Raw genomic sequence first — 25,542 nt, 5'->3', positions numbered from 1 at the left:
CTGCCAGGGAAAACAGCTTTCTTTTTAAAAAGTGGGGGGGGGGAAACAAGAACAAGTATAAATTGAAATAAATGGATTGGATAGGGCTAAGTAGAGGGACTCTAGTTAGTAATCTATACCCAAACCTTTTCAAGAACAGAAGGTAGCAGGAGACTGACTAGGTAGGAAGCCAAGCCAGTCCAGTACCTTTCAAATGCTGTTACTCAGGCAGAAACACTCACAAAAGGCACAGAAAGCCTGCAGACAGAGATTTATATGCTGTTTCTACATCCTCCCCCTGAGCACTGTGATTGGAAGGGGACTCAGGGAAAGATCACAGTCACTAGCCAGCTACAGATGTCAGTCTTCCCCCCTTCCCTGCTCCCCCTCCCTCTTCTCAGTTTATGTTCCCCTGAAAGACTGCCTCCCAAATCTCCAAATCTTTTCTGAATCTTTTCTGAATCGATTTGGAGGCTCCACATTGATTCAGCGGTTCTTTTTCTTTTCCCATTTCAATTTGGATTTGGTAATTCAGCCTTCAAATCAAAATCGAATCTTCTCTGAATAAAATCACAGACCAAAGCTTCGCACACCCCTAGCCATTACATGGGTAATCATATTTTTTTATTTTGAGGCAGTATTCACTCATGCAGCAATCATACTAGCATAGCTATTAAGCAGGTTTAAAATCTATTTCATGGTATATTCAGAACAAATAATTTAAAAATACCTTGTATGTGTAGAGCAAAATATCTCTTAGATCAAATAATATCAGAAGTCTAATGTACAATAGCCCAAGTACAATGTGATCCAATGACACTAAACAATATGGTAGAAGTTATATGTCTAACTGAAATTTAAAAAGTAACAAGTTAAAATTTTCATTTTTTCTGTAAAGCTATTAGTAAGTCAGAATACAATGACTTGAAACAACCCATGTATATGATGATTATTATATAGTTGAATCGGTAGCATTAATCATGCTCCAGCTGTGTGAGGTTGTGACACATGAGCGTAATTCAATATGTATTTTCAAGGGTGGTTTTTTTTTTTTTAGTAAACTATTGAATTAGAAGAAATATGATGCCTTCCAATTTGCACTTCATCTTATGGAGAAGCAAATATAAGGACATTATTTAGTAAACATCATAGTCTGGGACCTAAAGATGTGGCTACATAAGTTTTCATATAATATTTTCCCGAGGCTTTAATAGCCACGTGTTTTTATTGAACTTAGATTTGTAGTAGATGAATGGTAAATTATTTTGGAAAATGAGAAAGGATTTGGATAAATGGAGTGGGGTACTTTTAGTGAAAGAAAATATAAATTCCTGTTACGTCATGTCAAGTCATGTCGTGTCATAGCTAGGATTTGACATCCATTTTTTTCTGAAGAGGAATTTGAATTTCAGTTCCACTGAATAGGACACTCCATATTTTGACACTGATTTCTTGTGAAGTTGTTAGTATCAATGTAAAATCCCACCATGGTTATTTGATAGTACAATTAAGCCACTTTGCATTGGTGAAAAACAATATATGGCGTACAAGAGAATGGTGAGTCAGGCACAATATTTTTCCAGGTGTTCAGTATAATACACACTTCATCTTCATTAGCCTGATATCGTGGGTGTAATATTCCACATAAAGCAACTTGGGTTCAAAGAGCTTTCTACAACTATGGTTCAATGCAGATAGACTGCAATGCATTAATAAACTGCAGAAGTATAAGATATCAAATATTCACATCTTACATTTTTTGCTCATACACACCAAACATAATAAGAACTACATGGGCACAGAGTGGTCCAGATAATTACCTGCTGACTATACAGAGGCAATGCTGCTCTGGTACAATGCAGACAGTTTGTAGATCATGAAATACAAAGACTGTTAATACAGGTTTCACAAGCTAGCCTAAGAGGTGGTACCTCAAGTAATTACCTTTTCAGCATGCATGTAAGAAACAGTGTGGGGATGGGAGGTATAGTGCAGAAGAAATACCCAAGCATATACTGCAGGGAAAGAAGAATTGCTCAGAAGAATTTTTCTGATTATTTGAGTTAGTCTAAGAAAAGATATCGGATACTGCAGGGAAATGTATTTGATGAAAAAATTGATTGTTACCTTTTCTAACTTCTGTGATTTTTGGAAGTATAAGTGTTAATGATTATGTATAGATTATAATACATTAGGGTTTTTAAGATGTAAGAGCAGGAAATTATTCATTTTGACTGTAATAAATTGCTAGTGAAATATGACAAACCAGAAAAAGCAGCTGCATGGCCTGTTTTTCATGTGCATGGATCCAAAATTTGTTACAGTCAATGAGACTCTTTATATTGGCTTCTGTGAGCCTTGCATTTGGCTCTGAGTTACCTCATAAATAGGTCAGAACTCAGAATGTTTTTGATTGCAATTTGTCTTCTTTTGATGATTGAATAGCATAGGTATAGGCAGGGCTGTCTGGCTCAGGGCCCTTTGGGCTGCATGTGGCCTGCAGGGGGTTAATTTGCAGTTCCAGGGCTCTTGCTTGGCTGCTGCTCCCCATTGCTGTGGCTGCAGCAACCGCTAAAGGCCTGAGGCTCCCTCTCTCTCCTCTTGCTGCTCTCCCATGCCCGTCCCTGCAGCATGGTCCACAGCCCAGGGAAGGGAGTGGAGGGCTTGCACAACTGGCACTGTGCAGGGGGAGTATCTGCTCATGGCACTGTTTAGTACACCACAGCATAGGGGATAGTTCATTCATGGCTCTGCTCCATCAGTATAGCTGCAAGGGAAGGGAAGCATTTTTACTCAATGTAATATATGTGTGGCAGGGCAGGTGCCCATATGGTATGTGGTCCAGCAATATGGATGCCATCCCCACCACCACCTCTTGATTGGCTGTGAGGACTACCTGTCATGTGGCTTCACCCCTCAAATCAATTGGCAGAGAGGGGCAGTGCTGCATGATGGACAGCCCTTGCCACCAATTAGCAGCAAGGAGTGAACCACGTAACAGGCAGCTCCCTGAAGCCAGTCAGTGTTGAGGGGCAGAGCCACTAAGACCCCTTGGCCAATCAGAGGCATGGGGGGCTGCTGCACTCTGCCCACAAAATGGCTGCTTGACCCCAGGTTCTGCCCCCAAAATTGGGGTGGCAGCCTCCACAAATTAGATATGTCCCTAAACATAAGAGAATACAGATGGACTTTTCATTTGCAAAATGCTGATTTTTTATTTAAAACATATACACCATTTTAATTAGTACAAAAACAGAGATAAAATCTGTTCTCTTATTTTATAACAAATAAGGACCAAGAGGTTTGATGCCATTTTTTTGTTCCCAAACCAAATTTATATCAATATTCAAGTTGTAATACACAAGTGAAATAGAAACAAATAAATACAATTGGAATATAGACACTTGGGAATACAAATAAATTTTAAAGTCTCTTGTACTAATTTAATTATTTTGTTTTCTTTCAGTTTGTTCCCAGTACTCTAGAGGAGTTTTTGCCATTTTTGGACTATATGATAAGAGATCAGTGCATACTTTGACTTCCTTCTGCAGCGCCTTGCACATCTCCCTCATCACACCAAGCTTTCCCACAGAAGGTGAGAGCCAGTTTGTGCTGCAACTACGACCGTCTTTACGGGGAGCTCTCTTAAGTTTGCTGGATCATTATGAATGGAACCGTTTTGTCTTCCTATATGATACAGATCGGGGTAAGTGGCAAGCCAGCTTTTCTCATTCCTGAGTCCTTGACTGATTGTTGTAATACCCATGCATCTCAAATGCTTTGAGAATATAGTAAAATAAGGGCAGTGGGTTGAAATAGCTTTTTGCAGGGTGTCTCTGCACTTTAAGGAAGAATTCTTCCCTTTGTGGGTGTTTGGCACTAAAATGTGTCCACTATTGCATAATGCCCCATAGTGTCATAATACTCCATCTGAAATATGAAAAGGTGGTCATCAATGTTAATGTCATCAAAACACATGATGTTAGCAAGAATTAAAAATCAGAGCTTCTTTTTGGCCCTTGATTTTTCTCACCTGGTTTTGATTACAGTAGTAGTCGTATAAATACAGAATCACTCCATTTCTATCATAGGATCTACCGAAGTATAAACTGAGATCCTAGCCTGGTCTCTTTAGTGTCCATATTGTAAAAGGATCAGGTGGAGGGTTCATGCACAGTAACTACAGCCTGCTATTCAAGAAAAGAGAATAAGGAACGTGGGTGTAAGAGAAGATCTCTATATAATACAGATCTACTGGACAGTAAGGTAACCTGGAAAGAGTACAAAGCAGCATGCGATGTCTTCCTCTTTTTCTTGTGCCTGCAAATAGCTACCACAATCCACCCTACCACGGTCTGCTATCTACTTAAAATATTCTGTAGTGTTTGAAAAATGTTACCTCTTCTAGCAGAGTCTTCCTATCGAAAAATTCTGAGATGCTCTGTTATATTCTTTAAGTGTGCACACTGTCCTTGGGCATGTCAGACTTACTGGTTGGTTGAGTAGAATTTCATCCTCCCCATATCCTCCCTTCATTTACTAGCAAAGCTCATCAACACTGGTTTCACTTATGGGACCAAGATCTGGACTTAATGATTCGGCTTTCATGAGAGAGGCAGGATTTTTCTCTTTATGTTAAGGATTTGCTTACAGAGGAAGATTGACTGGCATAACTATTATAGAATAATTATTCTGCTATAGCTATGTATATAGAGCTCCCCATGTGGACAATCTGTTCTGGAATAAAAGTGGCTTTATTTTTGTATAATTGCTCTGCTTTGAAAGTGGAGTAATTATACTAGAATGTAGCCACTTTTATTCTAAAATAGCGTTCACATGGGGACTTACAGCATCATAGTTGTGGCAGCATAATCATTCTATGCTGGTCCATTTTCTGAAATAGGTGCTAATTTGAGTGGATTCTGAGGTCAACTATTTATTATGTGAAATGCCTGAAAGACATGGAGTTGGGCCAAAATTAATAAAACATTCAAGGATAGGAGTAATCATTTATTTGATTAAAAAGATCTGTTAAAAACTTTTTGCCTATTTGCATGTCTAACAAAGAGAAGTTTGAGGTCTATTGTTGAATCATTCAATTTATAAATCTTCCTGTTTTAAAATCTATTCCATGACCAAGCTGCAATAGCAAAGAATCTCAAGAAAAACAGCAATGACAGAAAAAGTGCAGCAGAATATCATTTAAAGACTTTGTGGGAAGGCAGAAGTCCACAACCTTTCTGATCAAAATTCATATTCTTAATTAGACGGAGACATCATTTTCAAGCATGCAATGTTACTCCAAGGGCAGTTTTGGAATATCATTTATAGCAATTATCCTTAAGCAACTGAGCTCAGCAACTTTATGTTCATCATTGTGTCTTTGATAAGGACATGAGATATTTGTCTGGTAGAAGCCTGGAACTATGGCATCGGATAGTCTTTTTGCATCTAAAGAGCAACTTTTGTTGTTGCTGAATTTAATAGTGGGGAAAAAAGAAAATGAATCTTGATTTTAGACATTCCAGTCAGCTATAAAAACTATGGCTGCTAGAGCTGGCATATTCCACAGAAAATTTACGTTCACATTATTGCTAAAAAATGTTCATCCATGTTTTATAAGTATTTTATTGCTTAAAAGAAAAGCAATATAGCCACTGCATTCATACCCGTTAAAAGATATGTAAACTAATTGGGAAATGTTCAGAAAAAGAAGCTTAGAAAACATGACCTGTAAAAAAGGTTGAGATGATGGAAAATAAGATAGATGGTTGGGGGAGGTTAGTCATGTTCATGGCTGTTAAAAAGGGAGAAAATCAGTTGTTCCCTGTGCCCACGGAAGTTAGTATGAGAAATAATTGGCTTAAATTCTGGTAAAGGAGATTTAAGTTTGATATAAGAAAAAATATGAGGCATCCTGCTGCACCCTGGGCCATGCCAGTCCACAAAATTGGATACATGTCTGCACTGTTGGCAGTGGCAGCCATGGGGCTGCCAGTGCAGTGGCTGCCTTTTTGGGGCCACCGCAACTTAGCAACTAGGACTGGTGCCCCAGTGTTGTTGAGTTATAGTTAGTTGGCCAGGCAGGATTGGCAAGCATTGGTCTTAGTTTTAGCCCTATTCAGCATCTCTACTACTATTCTGAATGATTTTATAGACATCACATTAATTAAAATCACAAATGACACTTCAGCAAATTGGGAAGCATTGTAAGCAACCAGTAGGTCAGATGTAAACAGAACACAGGAATCTGGAGAGGCTAGAAACACCAAAAAGTCAATCTTGAAATCTACATGTGGAGAAAAATAACTGAAACAGTTACTCATTGGTAGGGACATGTAGTACTTGGAAAGCAGCAATGTTTAGTAAGATCCAGTGTTGCTAGTAAAACAGCAAATTGGAAAAGTACTTGTAATGCAATCTTTCAGCCAACAGAAAGGCATTGTGCCTTTGGCTTGGCTATTCAGTAATATAGTTCTTTTGTATGTAACACTAGTGAGCTTATTCTTAGAGTAATTTATTAGCTTTGTAAATTTTTCTTTTTTTTATTTTCTTTTTACTTACAAAAATTCTTGACGGAACTCAGACAAGACTAAGAAATTATTAAGGGTCTGGAGGGACAGGTAAATTAGGGAAGGGTGCCAATGCAGGAATTCCCATATTACTCCATCCTAATTTTGCATTTAATTTAGTATCTTAGGGGAGACAATTAGAAGGACTAGATTCCTTAGAAAAAGTTTCAGTTGCAGGGCATCCTGCACCAGCTTTACTCGGCTCTTCTGCTGACAAGCCCAACTTTCACAAGAGTGGGGTATGGATAGGACTGACTGGGAACTCAAACATGACAGAGTTGCCATTGAAGCATTCACTCTCAAAGTTCGTGTTAACTGGTTAGAATCTTCCTGGGGAGATGGGTTCTGCCTCACTGTAGTCTCTCTTCACCCTACTGCAATATGGACTTTGGCTTTGAATAACAGCTAGAGGAGCTCTCAGAAAAAACACACTTTCAGAAGTTAGGAGGTATGGGGAGGGAAGAAGCCAGAGCTATGAAGGGGTGGAGTGTGACTTGGAGTAGAATAAAAGGTTCTGAAAAGGAGACAGTGATTGAGAGGAAACATGCAAGTTCAGAAGTAGCACATGTAAAGATATATCATGTAGACTTTTCAGTTCACTGCCACACCCATCTCATGCCACAGTGTCCAGAAGGACACTCTCACATTTAAAATAAATAGTATGTTTCTTGATGGATTAACATTGTATGGATTGAAAGTTGGATAGAAAATGAAAACTGCCATATTACCTCCCCCCTCACCTCTTAAATATTACAGCATAGTATCATAGTATTAGGATCAAAGGGGACCTAAACAGATCATCAAGTCCGACCTCCTGCCCTGGGCAGGAAAGGGTGCCAGGGTCATATCACCCCAGCCAAATATCTGTCCAGCCTCCTCTTGAAGACCCCCAACGTAGGAGAGAGTACCACCTCACTTGGGAGCCCATTCCAGAGCCTGGCAGGCCTAACAGTAAAGTAATATTTCCTGATGTCCAGCCTAAACCTTCTCTCTAACAATTAGTGTGCTGTTATTCCTAGTAATCCCGGGTGGTACCCAGGGGAACAGAGCCTCCCCCAATTCCCCCTGGTCCCCCTGGTGAGTTTGCAAATGGCCGTGAGATCCCTTCTCTCATGGAAGCTGAATAGGTTCAGGCCCTTTAGCCTTCCTTCATAGGGCCTACTTACAATGATATCAACATGGCAACTGAACACTGATTGACCAATTCAGAAAACAATGTAAATGATAGGCTCATACCTATGTCTTTTGATTCAACACAGAAGGCTTTTCACCCGCAAAATGAGACTGCCTAACCAAGCTATAATGAAACTTAACATTCCCATGTTAGAAAAAAACTTGCTTAGCTTGACAAAGATGCATCAGAACACCATGTTCCAGGATAGCAACACCATGCAAGACACTAATTGACAATGTATCCACTAAACGTTTCATTGCCACCATTGGTTCAACCAAATCACAGCCATTGTTCAGTAGGCATTAGAGACTTCAATAGCCATTACAGATGGCAAGCATGCAACTACAGTGATGCTTCAGGCAAACAACTCAGTGTGCCTCAAACTAAATAGGCACCTGCTGTTCAATCATAAGCCGCCAGGAAAATTTAATTTCACATGATCGAGAAAAGGCTATTTATTAGACTTCTACTTTGTATCCTATGACCAAAGCATACAGGTTCTGGTTGCAGAACAAACTGCCCTGAGTGGCTTACTGCATAACCAACACTGTCCTGTTGTCAGACACATTAATCTCCCCATCTGTTCGCATAGCAGCTGAGGTCATGTTGGAACTTCATGAAGGCTGATTGGAACAGCTAAAGAAAAACCACAGAAATAATGACTTGCCAAATACCTGTAAACATAGACAGCTATGATGGATTCATAGCCTCCTTAAAAAGGTCACAAAGAAAGAATTTTTCTGTGCTGTTGCAACCAAGTTCCTAGAATAACTGGACCCTGATGGATGAGAAAAATGGATAAGAGCTTTTTAACATTTGTCTATCACCCACTCAAGCACACACTCAAGCAGGAAAGCCAAGAGGCTTCTCTTTGGTCTGGGAGATGCTATCCCTCCCCCAAGTATTGTTCCACATGTTACCACCAATTCTAATTCATCCAAACACTCCTGAACAACAAAGCCTAAGCAAATCATCATCACAAAGGAACAGTGAAGAAAGCTTTCATTCTTCTCTACCTGGATTCCCACCAACATCATATTTGTCACCACCATTCTTTAGATGAGATATGGATAAGGCCTTGGCATTCACTAACCCTGAGCAATCGACCACCCTACGAATATCAGCAGCAGCTACCGTTATCCCTTCAATGAGGAGAATGTAACCAAATGATAATGAACATAGACTTGCTTATGTATAAAGTTCCTGAAAAACTTCTGGCATAATGCCTTCTGATTAACAGCAGGAGCTCTTAAAGCCTTGGGACTGTCACAACCAAGTGAATGTGAGAAAACCATATCGTCAAGAATCAAGAGCTGATCACAGCCTCTAAAAATCAACCACCTGACTTCATTATCCCATGTCAGATATGGATATATCAAACCATATCAGAACCTCAGAGGGATGCTGAAATTGCCTACCAGATATATTAAAAATGAAAGCCTGGTAGGCAACTGTGAAGATATCTAAAACATGGACATCCAGAGATGTTCTATCCTTTTCTAGAACAAAAGTCTTGATTCCTTTTGTGTTAAATGAAGCTGTGGTGTGGTAACAAACATTTACATCAACTTCTAATGGCCCTTTCATGTTGCCACATGAGAGAAAAAAGGAGACTTTGCTCTAGTTGAGAACCTACCTAAAATAGTATGTCAGAGAGGCTACTAGCCCAATTCTACTTCAAAGGGACTGCACTCAGTTAAGTAAAAAGACCAGTGTTTGTTTCAATGTGCTAATATTTTTCATAGGTCTAATTTCTTAGAATTGCTAATAAAATTGATTGTGTAATAATTTCTCAGCAATTAGATATGTAGAAGGTGTTATATCTAATTGAGTTATCTTAATATATATTTTATTTAAAATAGGAATTTGAAAATCATAACACTTGTAATTCAAAAAGCAGGCCAAAATCCCTCAGGAATCTCATTTATTTGACAAAAGTATAAATGTCAGTAACTGTCTTGTATGCTTGGTATACCTAACAGATTGTCTATACAGGGTCTATCTACATGTGCTTTTACTCTTGCCTAAACTTAATGCAAATTTGCCTAATGCACATTAAGGCAATTTAGGTGCGTGTCTACACATCCATGCACTAAGGCACATTAACAGAGAGTGCAGACCAACTTGGGACTACAGTTAGTCCTAAGTCAGTTGACATACACAGCGTTAATGTGCTTTAGCGTGTCTACACATGCATTAAAGTGCTTTAACTATTTGCCCCTAAATTTGATACCTGCTTTTGCAGGTATCAAATTTCCTATTTTAAAGCGCATTAAGGGTATACACATGAAGATCCACACCATTAATGTACCTTAAAAATGGCTCATGTAGGTGTGCCCATAGAGAAATTATCCTAAGATAAGAAAGGGTGTAAATTTAAAATGCAGTAGGTATTTTGGAGTAGCTTTGCAGATACACACTCTGGTTCAGGAGTGTCTGCACAAGAAAAGTAACTGAAATTGTTTTTTGGAATAAAATTACCTTTATGGGATGATAATCCAGATGAGTCCTAAAAACAATTCTGCATTGCAAATGCTGTTTCTTATATGATGGAATGAAAGGACTTTGCCTCCTTTGATCCTAAATGAGGAGATGGGGGTTCTAGAGCAATGCATTTAGTAGCTGTGTTTTTAGTATATGAACTAAATTCCTTATAAATCAGACAGTGCTAAACAGAAATGAGTCTCGTAATATAATGGCTTTTGGCTTGTTTAGTAATCTTTGAGCCACATTCTACTCGACTGTATGCTGGTACAAAATCTGTACTAACACCCTGGACTACACCAGTGTATATCTAGAGTAAGGCTGTTGGCTAGAGTGAAAGGATTGCAAGCTAGACCAGTATAATTAAGAGATGATTTTCTAAGTTTGAGTCTATCTGAGGCCATCATTAAGCTAAGGTCAGTAATAGAGCTATAGACAGTTGAGAGATGCAACATCCAGCACTGCAGACCTCCAAAGAAGCCTTGAAAAGTCAAACAAGGAAGCCAACCACACTTCCAAGTGCTTATCCTTTAGAAATTTATTTCAGTGTGGACATCTGAGTTCCACAGCTGCTGTGCATAGCCTTTTATGTGGCCACAGGTGTTGGCTTCAACACTGGAGCACAGAGTGGTAGAAAACAAAGGGAAGCATAGTAGAGACTGCCAGGGACTAGAGAAAGTGCCAAGTTAATACTGAATGTAAATTAAAGACTTGTGCCAATTTGTTTCCAAATGCATTTTGAGTTAGAAAAATTAGCTTTTCTTTGAGAATCAATTTTTGAAGAGCATTATCTGTGTATAATTGATTGTTTGAAGTTATAATGAGGCATAAATCAAGAATGGTTTTATGAAAAACACATAAAAAGTTTACCCACATTCTAAAATGTATGATTATTTCAATGAACTCACCTTGCTATATATATCTTGTAGACACTCACTTGGCCAAAGTAATTCCTGGTGTAACTTCAATAACTTCTCTTCAGTTACAGCAGAAAATAAATATGGATCACCTCAAGAAAAAAACTAGAGAAGTAAGCATGAAAATATCTCTACATTGCTAAATATATATGAATGTCTAGTGCCACTAGCATTATGCTGTCTTAGCACCAATATATAGAGTTTGTATAATGAGGAGGTTTTATGGGGGTGGGGGATGGAAGAGGCAGGGAGGAAGAGGAGGAGATGTTGGTCACAAGTCCCATAGATTCATTTTAAGAACGAACATACTTTTGGAGTGTTATGTGTTGCCCCAAAGGGAGAAAGCTAGTCATGTTCCTCAATAATTACAGTTGAAATCTATTTCTGTATTCTACAGATATTTTTATTTGCTTTGTTCAACCAAAAATCCATTTAAATGTTTTCTATACTTAAAATGACTGAACAGTTATCACACTACTACAGATACTATTTCTGCCTCTGTATAGGGAATTTTCTGCAGTAGTATTTACAAACAACAGCACTTAGCTACTTATGGTACCAAAACTACAGTGAATGTTTGAGATTGTAGTATTCTGTAACTGAAAGGAGAGGTGCCAAGGGGTCCTTCAGTTATAAAGGCTTATAATTCCCCTTTTGTACTGTGACCTTAGTGTGCTTTAATATTAATGCACACCTGGACACGGCAGGAAGTCTCTTTCTGGGCAAAGAACCTACCTGCCAACATTGCTTGGATTGTGAATGGCAGTCAGTGTATTCATTGTGAGTTCATAGACCTGAGCATGTTAAGTGGCAGTATGTCACCAAAGAGACAAGATGCAAATAAAAATTTTGTGTACGTCACAGTGTAGTGCACAGCTAAATCAGTTAGGGGCAGTTGCTGGGTGAGATGGCCCTTTAAGAGAAGTTTTAAGTTGAATTTTAGCCATGTTCTCTGTACAGATGAGGATATTTACATACTTCCTATTCCTGCAAATTTATACAAAGTTCTCTCAGAATTAGGCACTGCACAACTATACCCAATAATATAACCTTTACTTAAATCAAATAGCACTTACATGCCATATCCATTAACTGCAACAGAAAAAAGTGCAAGAACATAGCTGCTCTGAGAATAAGGGTGGGAGAATTGGATTCTTAGGAGAAAAAAGATTTGAGGGCAAGAACAGTTTTTCAGGGGGGTATGTAGTCTTGAATGAGGACTAACACAAGATAATAGTTTCAGAGATTAGGGGCTGGAAAGGACCTTGCAGATCATCAGGTGCAACCTCCCCCTCAACACTCTAGGCAGGAAAGATGCATCCCAGATCCCTGGAACCAACCTTGAAGACTGCATCAGGACCCTAACAAATGACTTTCAGCAGCCCCAAGACACCTTTTTGCCCCTTTCTAGCCATAAGGGGCTCATTCAGGATTTGAACCCAGGATACCTCACTGCTGAAGCAAGAATCATACCCCTAGACCAACAAGCCATGCATAAAGTGAAAAGACAGGATCTTGAAAAATCATAATTGGAAAATCAATTCAAATTATCTTTGATAAGAGTATCAGTGTTATATTGATAAAAACTAAAAATAAAAGAATAATAATGCTGTGAGGGAGCTGTCTCTCAAGTGGGGTACCTGAATGACAATGTTCAGTATTTTCATTGACAGTTATTCAAAAGAATAAACTGGGAGGAGCAGCATATACCACTGAGGACACAGAAATAACACAAGTAGGTCTGCACTCTGCATGCAATAATACACTGGAATTGGAAATATGAATACCAATGTAATAAACTTCCAAGAATTCAGGCTAATGCATCTGGGAGAAATTACTCCAAAGCATGCATACTCAGTTTGAGGGGAAAACCATCATATCAGTAAATGCTAACAGAAACCTTGGTGTGCTGGTGAATGTAAAATAGACATGAATTTGCAGTCTGAGAGTGGCCCATCCTGGTATTGTATCAAAAGGGAGCTGAAGTGATTTCTAGAATATTTTGTTGAAAATTATGTGACTTTGCAGAGAAAATGACTTAATAGAAACTATTGGAAGAGATATATATGGTTTAGCCAAGAGGGATTACAATTGGGACATAAATCTGATAATTTAAATCTGTAAATGTCAAAAACAGAAGCATCATTTGACAGAGAAAGGCGCTATTATGCTGAAGGAGTAATAGGATGAAATTAAGGAGGGGAGGGGAGAAATTACTTTGAATTCATGATAATCCTCAGACTCTTATGTAGAATAGTTTTTCAAGGAAAGAACTGGACATGCTACTGCTTTAGATTTACATCTAAACTGGAAAAATATAAAATGTGTGCTGTAAATGCAACGTTGACACAGAGATTAATGTACTTGTTTAACATGTCCGATTTCATGTCTTTTCTTTGACATCCTATGAATTTAGCCTTTCCTTCTTTTGATGATACTTTACATTCTTTATTTCCATGAGTTCTGTTGGTTTAGGCATTTATTGAAAGATCTCTAAGAGTTGGCATAAACATTTCAGAGCAGAGCCTATAAAGCAGATTTAATGGAAAAGACCACTAAGAAAGATAACTATAGAGATGAATTTTTGCCTTACTAAGATAAAAGGACCGAAGCAGGAGGAGAAAAGACAAAGAATAAGGATGAAAATTACAAAACAACACAAGACCTCAGAAATTAAAAAAGAAAAGAAAAAAGAAAGAAGAGATAATGGAGAAAATGATATAGAAAAATATTTTAAATGTTAAAAAGGAAAAGATATGTGTGGAAATATAAATGTAAAGGGGACAGATTTAAGAGGAAAGGAAGAAAGCAGGAAAAAAACAAAAATGGGGAGAATATTGAATAAATATGAATAAGATTAAAATAGAAGATACTAAAAACTAGTTAGTGGTAAAAAAATGGTTGTACATTTGGGAATAACAAGAATTTTATATTAATTTCCTTGGGTGAGTTCTTAATAGTTAAACAAGGTTTCAATGAAATAATAGCATTGTGATTAATAAAATTAAAGAGACAATTTACCAAATAATACATGTGAAAAAAAGAGGTATAAGATACTGTAGGATATGAGGACTCTCAAGTAGTTTTTCTATGTAACTGAATATTTTATTTAGGGAACTGAATACTAATTACTCCTAAGAAGCTGGAACTACTGGTGAAAATAATATATGTTATAAGCTTTAAAAAGTGCTTTCTGTTTCCTAAATTAGGCACTTAATATAGCCTTCTCTCAAAACAGAGCTTGAAGGAAACTTTTCCACAGAATGTTTATGTGCTAGAAAATGTGGAATCAGAATTTTCCACTGTAACATGGTGATTTTGTCAAGTATTCTGAGCAAAACAAGATGGGTTTGCCAGAGGAACCTGCCTGGTGTCTTGCCGGTTGACTTGCTGAGAAAGTTGTTGGGCTTTGTTGAGAATCAGAAAGCCTTGGAGCAGGGCTGCCAGGTCTTTGAGTAGCTTAAGGAGCCTCATCAATTCTTGTTTTGAAAAATTAACCAATAAATACTGTGGGATATATTTTGATCATAACAGAATTTGGGAATTCTTTGTTCATTAATATTTTGAAAATTTTGAGGGCTTGGATTTATGTTTGGTTTTTTCCCTTGATATCTCAAAATTCTTTATAAGATGTGAATTCTAAGTTTCCAACAGCCCTCCTCACAACTATTAACATTGTGAGTGATTTAATCTTTTATATGGGTTTATTTTTAAAATGTCATCTGTGCCCCCAAAGAAATGTAGGGGGAAGAGTGTTGGTTATTCTGAACAGATGGCTCAAGCTTCACGTCTCCTAGTAACTAGACTGTAACAATTTAAGATAATTGCTAACCTTGCCAATTAAAATACCAGCTCTGAAAATGGCAAACAAATTTAGCAACTGTAGGCAACTGTGACAAAACCTACATGTGTACCTATGATCACACAGCATAGAGACAATATTGTATGTCTCTTTTAAATGGTGGGCGTTCCATAAAGTCCACTTCTGGCTTTTCTAAGTTCTAAACAAGTTTCCTAGTTCTACAGCCACTCCCCATCTCTGAGTAATGTTTGTTATCAGGCTATATATAGTTAAAGCCCATTTGTTAAAACCAAAACTTTCTGGAGATGCATCAGTTTTGATGAAGTGTTCATGAGGAGGATTTCTCACATACAGGAAAGAATTTATGATCAAAAGGGAAAAAAATAAACCTAGGAGCCATCTTTAGCATACCCAAAATAGCCTTTAGTGCAGAGGTAAGGGTACAGAGTCCTACAAAGCTGTGATTCCCGCAACCCAAGAGATGAATTTCAAGAGAGGACCAACCAGCCTGTTCTGTTGTCTGTTCCGGTCTGGCTTTTTCTTGTTTCTCACGAACATTTTTAAAGGTCTTAGTTTTGCCCTGATGTGGAATAGGAAAAAGAAATGTCTCCACTTTGCATGAGATGGAAAAAGACTTCCCTGCCCAACTCTACTGATCCTGCTGTGCTTCCTACTTGTTACACAAGGGTGATAACTTCAGAATGGCATGCTTCATTAATAAGTGCATAATAGCTCTTCCCTTTTCCATGTCTCTTATTTTCCTGACTTTGAGAAAGCAAAAATGCCGGATTTGTTTCTCTGGGACTTCAAATGGTGTGGTCCCTCATCACCCTTACCTTTCAATATATTCATGCAGGGGAGGACCCAATTATTTCTCTACAGATATTTACCTGAAGCGCAAGAATTAATGATATTGTATAAAGACCTAGACGCTCCGCTTTTTGTGATCATACATTCTTCAAGAACCCAAAGAAAGGAAAAATAATTTCCCTTGTGACCTGCAGTTTTAGCAGATACATAGTAAGTTATTGCATTTAAAAATATTGCTGTTAGATTGCAGTGTAGCATTTCAGACAACACAGAAAGATTTTCTTATATAAATAACAGTATCAGCCTTTCATTTTGCTTATCAAAGTGTTCATGTGACAACTGCCATCTTGGGTAGCATCAGGGATCTCCAGAATAAAATATGTGAATTTCTACCATTTGAACTAGGGAGCCAGTCTCGAGCTGAATGTAGAAACATCCATAAGGATTGGGTGCAGAAAAGAGCATATAGCTTACTAGGCAACGTATGTTGTATATTACCTCAAGACAGAGAAAGTTTGTTGGAATATGCAGATGCATTGAAACCATAGAAACATACCAGTTCCAATGAATATTTCATTGAGAGGGGTTTCTCAGCTCAAGTGTGGCCAGTGGCTTGGGGAAGGATGGCATTCACTTGGCCTTAAATCAGGCAGAGCAGAGACTTAAAACTAAATTTTAAAGCTTTGGTTTGCCTTCTTCTCCCTGCCTTCTTGTTTTGTTGGGGGGGGAGGAAGGGGGGAATTAATGTAAAAATTCAGGGCACCTATATATGTGCCTGATGCCTGCTCCAATGCAAGCTAATTATCATGCATCGGAAATGTTCTGGCAACCTTGGTGGCACATGTATTCAGCATCTCCACACTTAAAAATGGTGGTGGGGGCACTTTAACTAAAGCTTATTGAATGAACTTTAGTTAAAGTGCCCTGGTCACCATTTTGAAGCACAGGATGCTGAATATATGAGACACTGCAGGCGCTTTAATTAGTGTGGCTCCCCAGACCCACTTTAATTAAAGTGCCCCCTCCTGCCCCCTGGGACATTGTCAGTTTTTAGTAGCAGAAAAACTGTCTCCTAGTTAGCTCTTCTTCTTCAGATCATGGTAGTTCAATTCCTAGAAGTACCCAATGGAGGGGAGGGGTGGGATTCATCTTAGCCAACACATCAGAGATTGAATTGAGGCCCTCCAAAGTAAATATGCTTCAATCACTGGGCTGTGCTACGAAGCTGAAAGAATTACAAAGGCAACAAATGAATGTTCTCTGTGGATTGGGCACAAACAATGCCCATGTAGCACTTGAACAAAGCCTGATCTATTTTTGTTGTGAAGCACTCTAACTGGAATTCGATGTCTAAGTCCCACCTTTGTCCTAAGGAGAAAGCTAAAGTGGCCCTGTTTGACAAGTTACAATATTAAGTAAGCAACTAAGTACAGGAATTGGTTGAGCTGCTAGTACCCCTGGACACCTACATGTGGGTTTCTGACAATTCTTAGAAGCAAGCCAATTGCAGCATCTCAGCACCTAGCGTGCCTCCTTCATAATACTTACATTGTGTTGCAGGGAAACACGGGCAATAACCAGGGGCAGTCTGGGTCAGGCAATCAGGGCTGTCCTATGCACTGCTGTCATCTGTCACCAGGCAAACTGAAAGGCTGCAGAGTATGCTGAGATGTGTGCACAGGTGTACCAATCCATTTTGGTGCTAGATACATGAATGAGGCCCTGGAAAGATCCAATCTGCTACATTTACTCCAAGTATACTTAATTTTTATTGATGGTATTGAATTCAGCTCAAAAATACTATCAGTGATATTGGTAGTGCTGCCAACCACTCTATGTTTAATAGACTAGGTGTTAAAGAATTTATCCAAGATATGAGTATCTATGTATAGGCCCCCAATACCATACCAAAGGATGGGTGAGAGGGGCACCAGCCTTGGGTACCAATTTGGGAGGGGCCCCAATTCATCCCCCATCCCCATGGAATCCATGCCCCAGCAGCAAGAGAAGTCCCACAGTGTTACACTTGCAGCAGCAGCCATAGCACAGACACCAGGCTTCTACTGCTTCTGATCCTGCTGTTTTAAGAGCAACAGCTAGGTTAGGCAGAGCATGAGGCAGCCGCAGTGGCAGCTGGCGACTGGGTAAGACTCCTTTCACTCCCCTTCCAACTTCCTGCTCTCAGAACTTCCCCTCTCCCCACTACATTGTCCCACAAGTTTTTCCCTTGGTGCAAACTGTGCTCCTTACATCACTGTAGGTCCCACTCACCTTGTGGGGATTCAAGCCCACATCTCTTGTTTCCTGGAAGAGTGCCCTACCTGCTATTGTAGGAGAGTCAAACATGTGGCCAGACTTTGGACCATCCATACAACTGACTTTAGAGCCAGCCCATGGGGAGCTTCTCACCACAGCTTTCTGAGCCACTGTGCTGGCATGGCCAACACCCAGGCGCTTAACATGAACCCCTTCCCTCCATGTGACCCTCGTTTTCCAGTTTTTGATTGCCATTCAGCATGCAAATCAGTGGCAGGGTGGCAAGCAGCAGCAGTAACCGTCCCTCCCCCCCTCCAGTTGGCCACACTGACACAGTGGTTCTGGCACTTGTGGTGAGAAGCCAAGTGAATCATATCCATAGGTAGGTCATCTGGCCTGTGAGAAGCACCATAATCTGGATCCACTGTCACAGGCCAACTAGGCGCTGCAAATGTATCAGCCACTGGGCTGTTTGGTTCAGGATCGAGGAGGCAGAGTTCAGAATGAAGCAAAGACAAGTTTAACTTATAAAAGTAAAGATAAATTTTACTTTTAGCAGCAAAATAGCAATAAAAATATGTTTTAACAGCAAAATATGTTTTACACGTATAACAGTTAACAAAAAGTTTAAGCTAATAAACAGACAATACAACAATAAAAGTTAAAAGTTGGCAGTGATAATAAAAACAAACAAACAAACTGACAAAGAGTTCCCACTTGGTTGGCAACTTATTGATAGGCCCTCAGTGCCAGATACATGCCAACTTGATCCAGCGAAGTCAGGTATCCCCGATCGATGCTGTCAGGGGGATCACCGGGGAAGGTCCCTTAGTTGTCCTTGTTCACACTGGGAGTCTGGAGTCTGGGATTGGAACAGCAATGACCATTCTGTTCCGTCCTTCCTACTGGTCATCTGACATGCATGTTCCTTTATATCTTGTCCTATGCTAATCTGTTAGCTTTAGAGCTACTCACAATCTTACCTTACAGCTGTTACCCTATGGGATTAGAAGGTGTTAGAAATTATCATAAAAAAAATTACTGCCTAAACTTGGGTTTACCCAATGTGCAAATCACACCACATCACTTTGGGGTCTGAGATTAGCATTTTCTCTAAATTCAACCCGCTTGGTTACTTCCTTTTCAGATTTTTTTGGAGTGTGTTAATTATACCTTGTGGTCAGGTTTGTCATTCTGACTGACCTTTAAACAAGAACCATTAGGTCAGCTAAAGTTTGCAGTTCTGTTTTCTAGTTCCACTTCTTGAGGACCATGTTAGTCTTATGATAGGTACAGACACTTAATTTTAACATCACGGTTATGCTTGTGACAGACAGGGTATGTTTGCGGGGAACAATCTTGCAAGCTTTGCCTTAGCTAATATTAACTATTATGCCATTGCTACATGCTCTCAAGAAGCAGATCTTTTGTGCTATAAATTACTCATCAACCCCTTTGGTTCTAGCCATCACAATCCACCTCACCAATTCGTTTGAACTTTACATCTGTGTTATAGAATAAACTATAGAATATGCTGCACCTTTCCCACTGAAATTGAGCCATTGTGCAGCCAGTAACACATAAGTATGGGACCAGAAAGAGCACAGGCATGAGGGAACATGCCTATCTAATCCAGAGGTAAGGCTACTCTCCTCAGTGCTGCATTCTGTTCCCTGCTCTCAAGAGTGTCTATGCATTTTTACACTGGAAAGTCACTGGTTCAAAAATAGAAATAATGGGCACCACTGGTTGGTTAGCCACCTGCCTTCAAGTACAGGAGTGCAAAAGAACGAGGCTGCTTACTGATGAACTGAAGTCAGGCAGCTGAGATCCACAGAAGGGCAAGAGTTCAGACATACCACTGTAATTAGCATTTCCTTTTGGTGCCTTTAGGTGCTTCCAAGTTTTCTGAATCAGTCTTGGAAGTTTCCTGTTTTTTTCCATTCTCTTTATAGAGAGCCAGGCCATCTAGACTTGGTCATATTGGATCATTATTCTGTGGGCCTATATTTGACCATCGGTTATATAGAAGACATAAATGCTTAATCTGGTCAAACTGGATTATTCTCCTGGTTCAACAGGTGCTTATACATGAGCTGGGAGGCTGGTCCAATGTGCTGTAATTACAGTGCATCAGAGCGGAGTTGATTAATTGAGTCTGCTGGAGCTTAGTAATTGCTGCGCTTCAGCCAGCCTTCGTGTCTCACATATCAGCGTCCTGCACTTCAAAATGGCAGCAGGAAAGCTTTAACTAAAGCTCATTCTACTAGATTCTAGGCATTGGAAACGAAGTGAATCAATCCCCATTTCATAGAAGAACTGAAAATATTTTTACAAATCGAGCAAATGCAGTTAATAAGTATCCCATGTATTTTCTTAGTAATGATTTGATCCAGTAACACTTTATAATCTGTATTCCAGGGATTCTTCTGTAACCATAAAGTACTGTATCATACCTTAACATCTTTCTAATGGTAATCTGGCCAGCCCCTGGTGCTACCAGTGTAATACTGCCAATATTTACTGCAGAAATTGCATAGGTTTATGTAAGTAGGGAATAATATTCTTAACTGGCATAAACCTGAGAGCCCCTATGAATTAAAAGGATGAATGATTATTTACATCAGCTTGAAGTCCTAGCCTGAGATCATGTGGCATTACTATCTACTGGAGAATTCAAATCAGGCCAACCACTGCAATTCAGACTCATATTAATCCAAACCATTCTGGATAAATTAAATTAAAAGCAGTACATTCCCTGGTGATGATAATTTCAAAACCTGTGTAGCCTAAGGACCAAACATGAAGAAGGAGAGGGAAAGGGAAGTGATTTTCCCATTCTGCAAAAATCTGATAGTTTGTAAATTTTAACAATCCCAAAATGGGACAAAAACTCAATATTCAAGTTGTCAGGAACAAATTAAAAGTTGAGTCATTTAAAAGTTCTATTTCCATGAATTGAAAACATTTCATTTCTGTTTTAAATCTTTAATACATTTTTATCTAAAACACCTTCAGATTCAAACCTGCAAATTACCATATTTACTCATGTAGCACCAGCATGTTTCCCCCAAAATCAGACCTCCAAAAATGGGGTGAGTATTTAAGTGGAGATGACTTTCTTCCCTGGAATAGAAGCATGGAGGAGTAGAAACAATGAGATGCTGTGCTGCAAAATGATTGTTGCTTTCAGCAAGCAAACAACAAGGATAGAGCCCAGTGCTAACCCTTCCGCACTGGAGCTATTGAATTAGCAGTTGCTGATTTTTTTTTAGCTGATGAGCCAAAAAATGCTGCCAATTTGGCATTGGGTGTGAAAAGGGTAAGCCTGAGAGAGAGAAGCAGCAGCCATTTTGCAGCACAGCCTTTCCATGAAAGAAGCTAGCCTTAGGTCAGGACTCTGGAAAAAAAAAATCTACATTCTGCGTTCTACAAACAGGCTGCATGTCTTATTTTGGAGGGAAGGGTGTGTGATATCAAGAAAATACAGTAGATTCAGAATAGAAAATCATTTATTTTAGAAAACAAACTGTCTGATTTCAACAGCCCTTGAGAACTCCACCCCCCCAAGCCCATTCAAAACATAAAATGTGTGAAAATCAACCTTTTCCTGCAAAAGTTTAAATTTTCATGACTTGGCACTTTCCAGTTAAAAAAAGAAGTATAAATTTGGCATTGGCTGTGAAATAAAGAAGTATAAAAAAAGAAAAAAAATCAGAGCTCTTTCAAATAATTGTTTTACCTAGGAGAAGGAGAAATCTCATCTTTGACGAATTTTTCAAAAAGAATGAATTAACATATATTTGCATATAGTTTTTGACATCTAGAACCATCAGTGAATTCTCCTCATCTGGCCTTCCCACCTATCATGACCCAGTGTTTTATCTTAAATTGTTTCAACTGAATATGGCAGAAGACAAAAATGTGTTCTGGTTCAATTTCAAGATATTAAGCTTCACGCAGAAACAGTGGATGAAAATATACGGACTGGGGTTTTTAGGAGATCAAGAGAGGTGATCAGATTGGTCCCTTCTGCATGTAAAATTGATTTTTGTTTAATGTCCTTAAGTACATCTCCAAATAAATCTCCCTTTTCAACTCAGAACTGGCATTTGCCTTCACAAACTCTCTGCCTCTAACGTCTCTGTGTTTATAGATTTCTCTTACCACATCTGCATCATTGTCCATGTGCATCAATATAACACCTTCATCTCCTGAATAATTCACTGGTTTTTACTTTTTCTTGCCTTGACAGTTAGAATGCTCTTTGCTATCATTTCCAGACCGCAAGTGCCCAGGCAATTTTATCTGTAGAATGCAGCTTTCCATATGTGCAGCAAAGTATAAGTTGGCTCAAGGAACTCCATCACCTCACCACTTACCTCAGCATCCATTTCTACATTGTTGTCTGTCATTTTAAATTTTTTCATGTGGCTGTCCAAAGTTACTTGGTACAGCCCTGTGTGTTCCCCTTTGATTATTTAACATTCACATTCTTTTCTGCTTGCTCAACGAACATTGCTGTGGTTTATGCAAGCTTTTCTTTTACAGCCTCTAGCAGCTTTCCATTGCTTTCTAAATCTTGAAGTTGCACTGCATTGTACAATTTCATATATTCTTGTCCCATATTTTCCTTTTCCTCCAGCAAGTTCCAGTAATCCTGATTTATTTTTCAACCCATACATGCTAGGTAAGAACCCTGGAGCATCCTATTTGCTTCTATTTTTATTTCTACCATTCTACCCTTTGCCAGAGATTACAGTTTTTAGCTTGAAAGCATTTTCAGAAATGCGTAATATGTCTCTTAAAATTGTTCTAAGTCTATGGCATCCCCCAAGTGTGTCTACTAGAAGCTGTGAGTATCCAGAGTGGAAAAAAATAATCATAAACGTGTTCGAATGTAACAGTGTTTTGGTTTGGTGTGTGGAAGAGAACAAGGAATGCTGTACTGATTATCTTATTTTAAGTTAGTACAAAAAGATAAAGAAGTGATATTTTGATTTAATTTTAATTCTTTTAAAAAGTACATATCTTCCAGCCAAAAGAAAAAATGCACAGTGCTGTGTATGCTATTCTCAAATGAAATGTCAGGCCACCAGATAAGAGTAATACCAAAGTATAGCATTTAATGTGCTCTCAGAGTTTGGATTCACAGTTCATTAGAATACTGAATTACAGAAATTCTTCCCTCCCACAAGATAGACACTTTTAGTATGACCATCACACAGCTGTTAAACTGGGTGTTATCCAATCAGACACAGTCAGAGCTGTTTCCTTTCACATGGATAATTCTGAATTCCTGTAACAGGAAGTAGAACACAAGCAGAGAAGTATCATAAAATGGTTATCCTAGAAATGAATCAACAAAAACCAGAACATCTGCTCATCAAAAAACACCAGAAAGCAGTGTACTTTGTTTGTACAACTCTTCTTGATGTACTTGGCATGCCTAATGAGACTGGCAGATTGCTGAAAAATATTGCTCATGTTCTCTGCTCATCTTCAAAATATCTTAAATACCACAAGCTAAGTGCTCAGCTGGTGAAACTGATGAAATTTAGGAATTACACACATTCACAACAGATGACATTCTAGACCTACATGTCAACTGAAAAACCAGGACCAATGAGACAATGGAATTTTAACACCTTTTAAAAATATATTGATGAATTTGAGTGCTGAGACAATTCACTTACAGGTGATGTAAATGAATGTGGTCAGAATCACAAAGAACTGTTTAAAAATGAGGGAGCAAAATCCTTAACTTCAGGAATCAGCTAGTCCTTTTGTGGAGCTCTATATCAAGTGAGAATCCTGGCAAGTATCTATTATGGCTGTGTGAAGCTTCAGGTGCTGATTCTATTCAGAGGAGATTTGGCTCAATTTGATGGCCAGCTCTTCAGATCTGAATTGAACCAGGGGAACAATAAAAAGGTCCAAATCAATTTGAAGCTCTCTAAATCTTTGGAAAAGATTCGGAGAGCTTCGACGATTTGGGCAGTCCCTGCCTGCTGCAGCAAGGAGCTGGAGCCAGACTCGGAGCTGGTAAGTAGGGGCTGGGGGACCTGGAGGAGGGAAGAAGAGGGGGGAGGAGACCATGGAGAGACCCCTTCCAGGCCCCATCCCCTGCCTGCTCCCTCAGTGCCTGCTGACCCCCACCCACTCCCCCAGCCACCTCCCATGACTGCCCTGCCTGGCCCCAGCTCCTGGTGCTTTAAAAAAAGCCCTGATTCACTGGGTGCTGCCAGGCAAGGGGCAATCCCTGCTGTACCCACTGTCCCACATTGCATGAGGGGGCTCTGCCATAAGCCTCCCTCCCCGATGCCCCACCAGCCTCCACATGGCTGCCCTGCCCATCCCAGCTCTGGCCTTTTAAGAACCCTCCCCCCCAAAGAAAACCAGCCCCAGGACTCACCACTCCTGCAGCAGTCTCGGGGCTTGGTGGGGCTTCTGGAAGAGCCCCCCACATGATGGGGGCAGCGGGGGGCAGCAGGGATCACCCCCCACTGGGCAGGAATTAGTGAGTCCAGTGTTTTTAGTCTTTTTTTCCTTAAAGGGCTGGAGCTGGAACGGGCAAGACAGCCACAGTGGGGGGCTGGGATGGGGGGTAGCTCAGGGGGCTCATGATAGAGCCCCCTATGCAGCATGGGACAATGGGGGGCAATGGGGATGGACCTCCTGCCCAGCAGCACCTGGGGAGTGGGGCTTTTTTTTTCAAAGTGGTGGGAGCTGGGGCAGGCTGGGCAGTCATTGCTGGGCTGGGAGAACAGGTGGGGGATGGGCCTGGGTGATCAATCAAATCACTGTCCCCACAAAGGGCTGAATCCAAATCTGAAGTGAATACTAGCTGCTTCATAGTTGGTAGAGTCAGAAGGGACCTGAGCAGATCATCAAGTCCGAACCCCTGCCATGGTAAGAAAAAGTACTGGGGTCAGATGTCCCCAGCAAGGTGTTCATCTAGCCTCCTCTTAAAGACCCCCAGGGTAGGAGCCTGCACCACTTCGCTTGGAAGCTGGTTCCAGATCATAGCCACCCATCAGGAAGTGCTACAGTGAAGTAGCACCTGCTGATGTCTAGTCTGAATCTACCCTCTCCCAGCTTGTGACCGTCATTTCTAGTCACTCCTGGTAGTGCTTGAGGGAACAGAAACTCTCCCAATGCCTGCTGGTCCCCTCTGACTAGTTGTAAATGGCCACTAGATCCCCCCTCAGCCTTCTTCTGAAGGCTGAACAGGTCCAGGTCCCGTAGCCTCTCCTCATAGGGCTTGCCCTGCTGACCCCTGATCATGTGGGGGGCCTTCCTCTGGACCTTCTCCATGTTGTCAACATGCACCCTGAAGTGCGGCGCCCAGAACTGGATGCAGTATTCCAACTGCGGCCTGACCTGTGTCGCATAGAGGGGGAGGACCATCTCTTTGGACCTGCTCAAGATGCATCTGTGGATGCATGACAAAGTATGGTTAGCCTTCCTGACCATGTCCCCACACTGTCGGCCCATGTTCATTTTGGCATCAATAATGATTCCAAGATCCTTTTCTGCCTCTGCACT

The 25,542-nt window shown here is 39.9% G+C and overlaps 1 protein-coding gene across 4 annotated transcripts in view; it reads left to right on the top strand.

Annotated features, from left to right (window-relative positions):
• GRIA4 (glutamate ionotropic receptor AMPA type subunit 4) overlaps nt 1-25,542 on the top strand; it is a 418,357-nt gene that overhangs the window by 121,615 nt on the left and 271,200 nt on the right. For all 4 annotated transcript variants that reach the window (XM_019530259.1, XM_019530260.1, XM_019530261.1 and 1 more), the window contains exon 3: nt 3,446-3,685. In XM_019530259.1, the coding sequence (XP_019385804.1) occupies nt 3,446-3,685 (240 nt within the window). The remainder of the gene's footprint in view (nt 1-3,445; nt 3,686-25,542) is intronic.

This window comes from Crocodylus porosus, unplaced genomic scaffold (assembly GCF_001723895.1).
Source record: "Crocodylus porosus isolate Cpor-Errol unplaced genomic scaffold, CroPor_comp1, whole genome shotgun sequence".
Classification (NCBI taxonomy): Eukaryota; Metazoa; Chordata; order Crocodylia; family Crocodylidae; genus Crocodylus; species Crocodylus porosus.
Note: the sequence above shows the minus strand (reverse complement) of the source record. Positions and strands in the feature narration are given on the sequence as shown.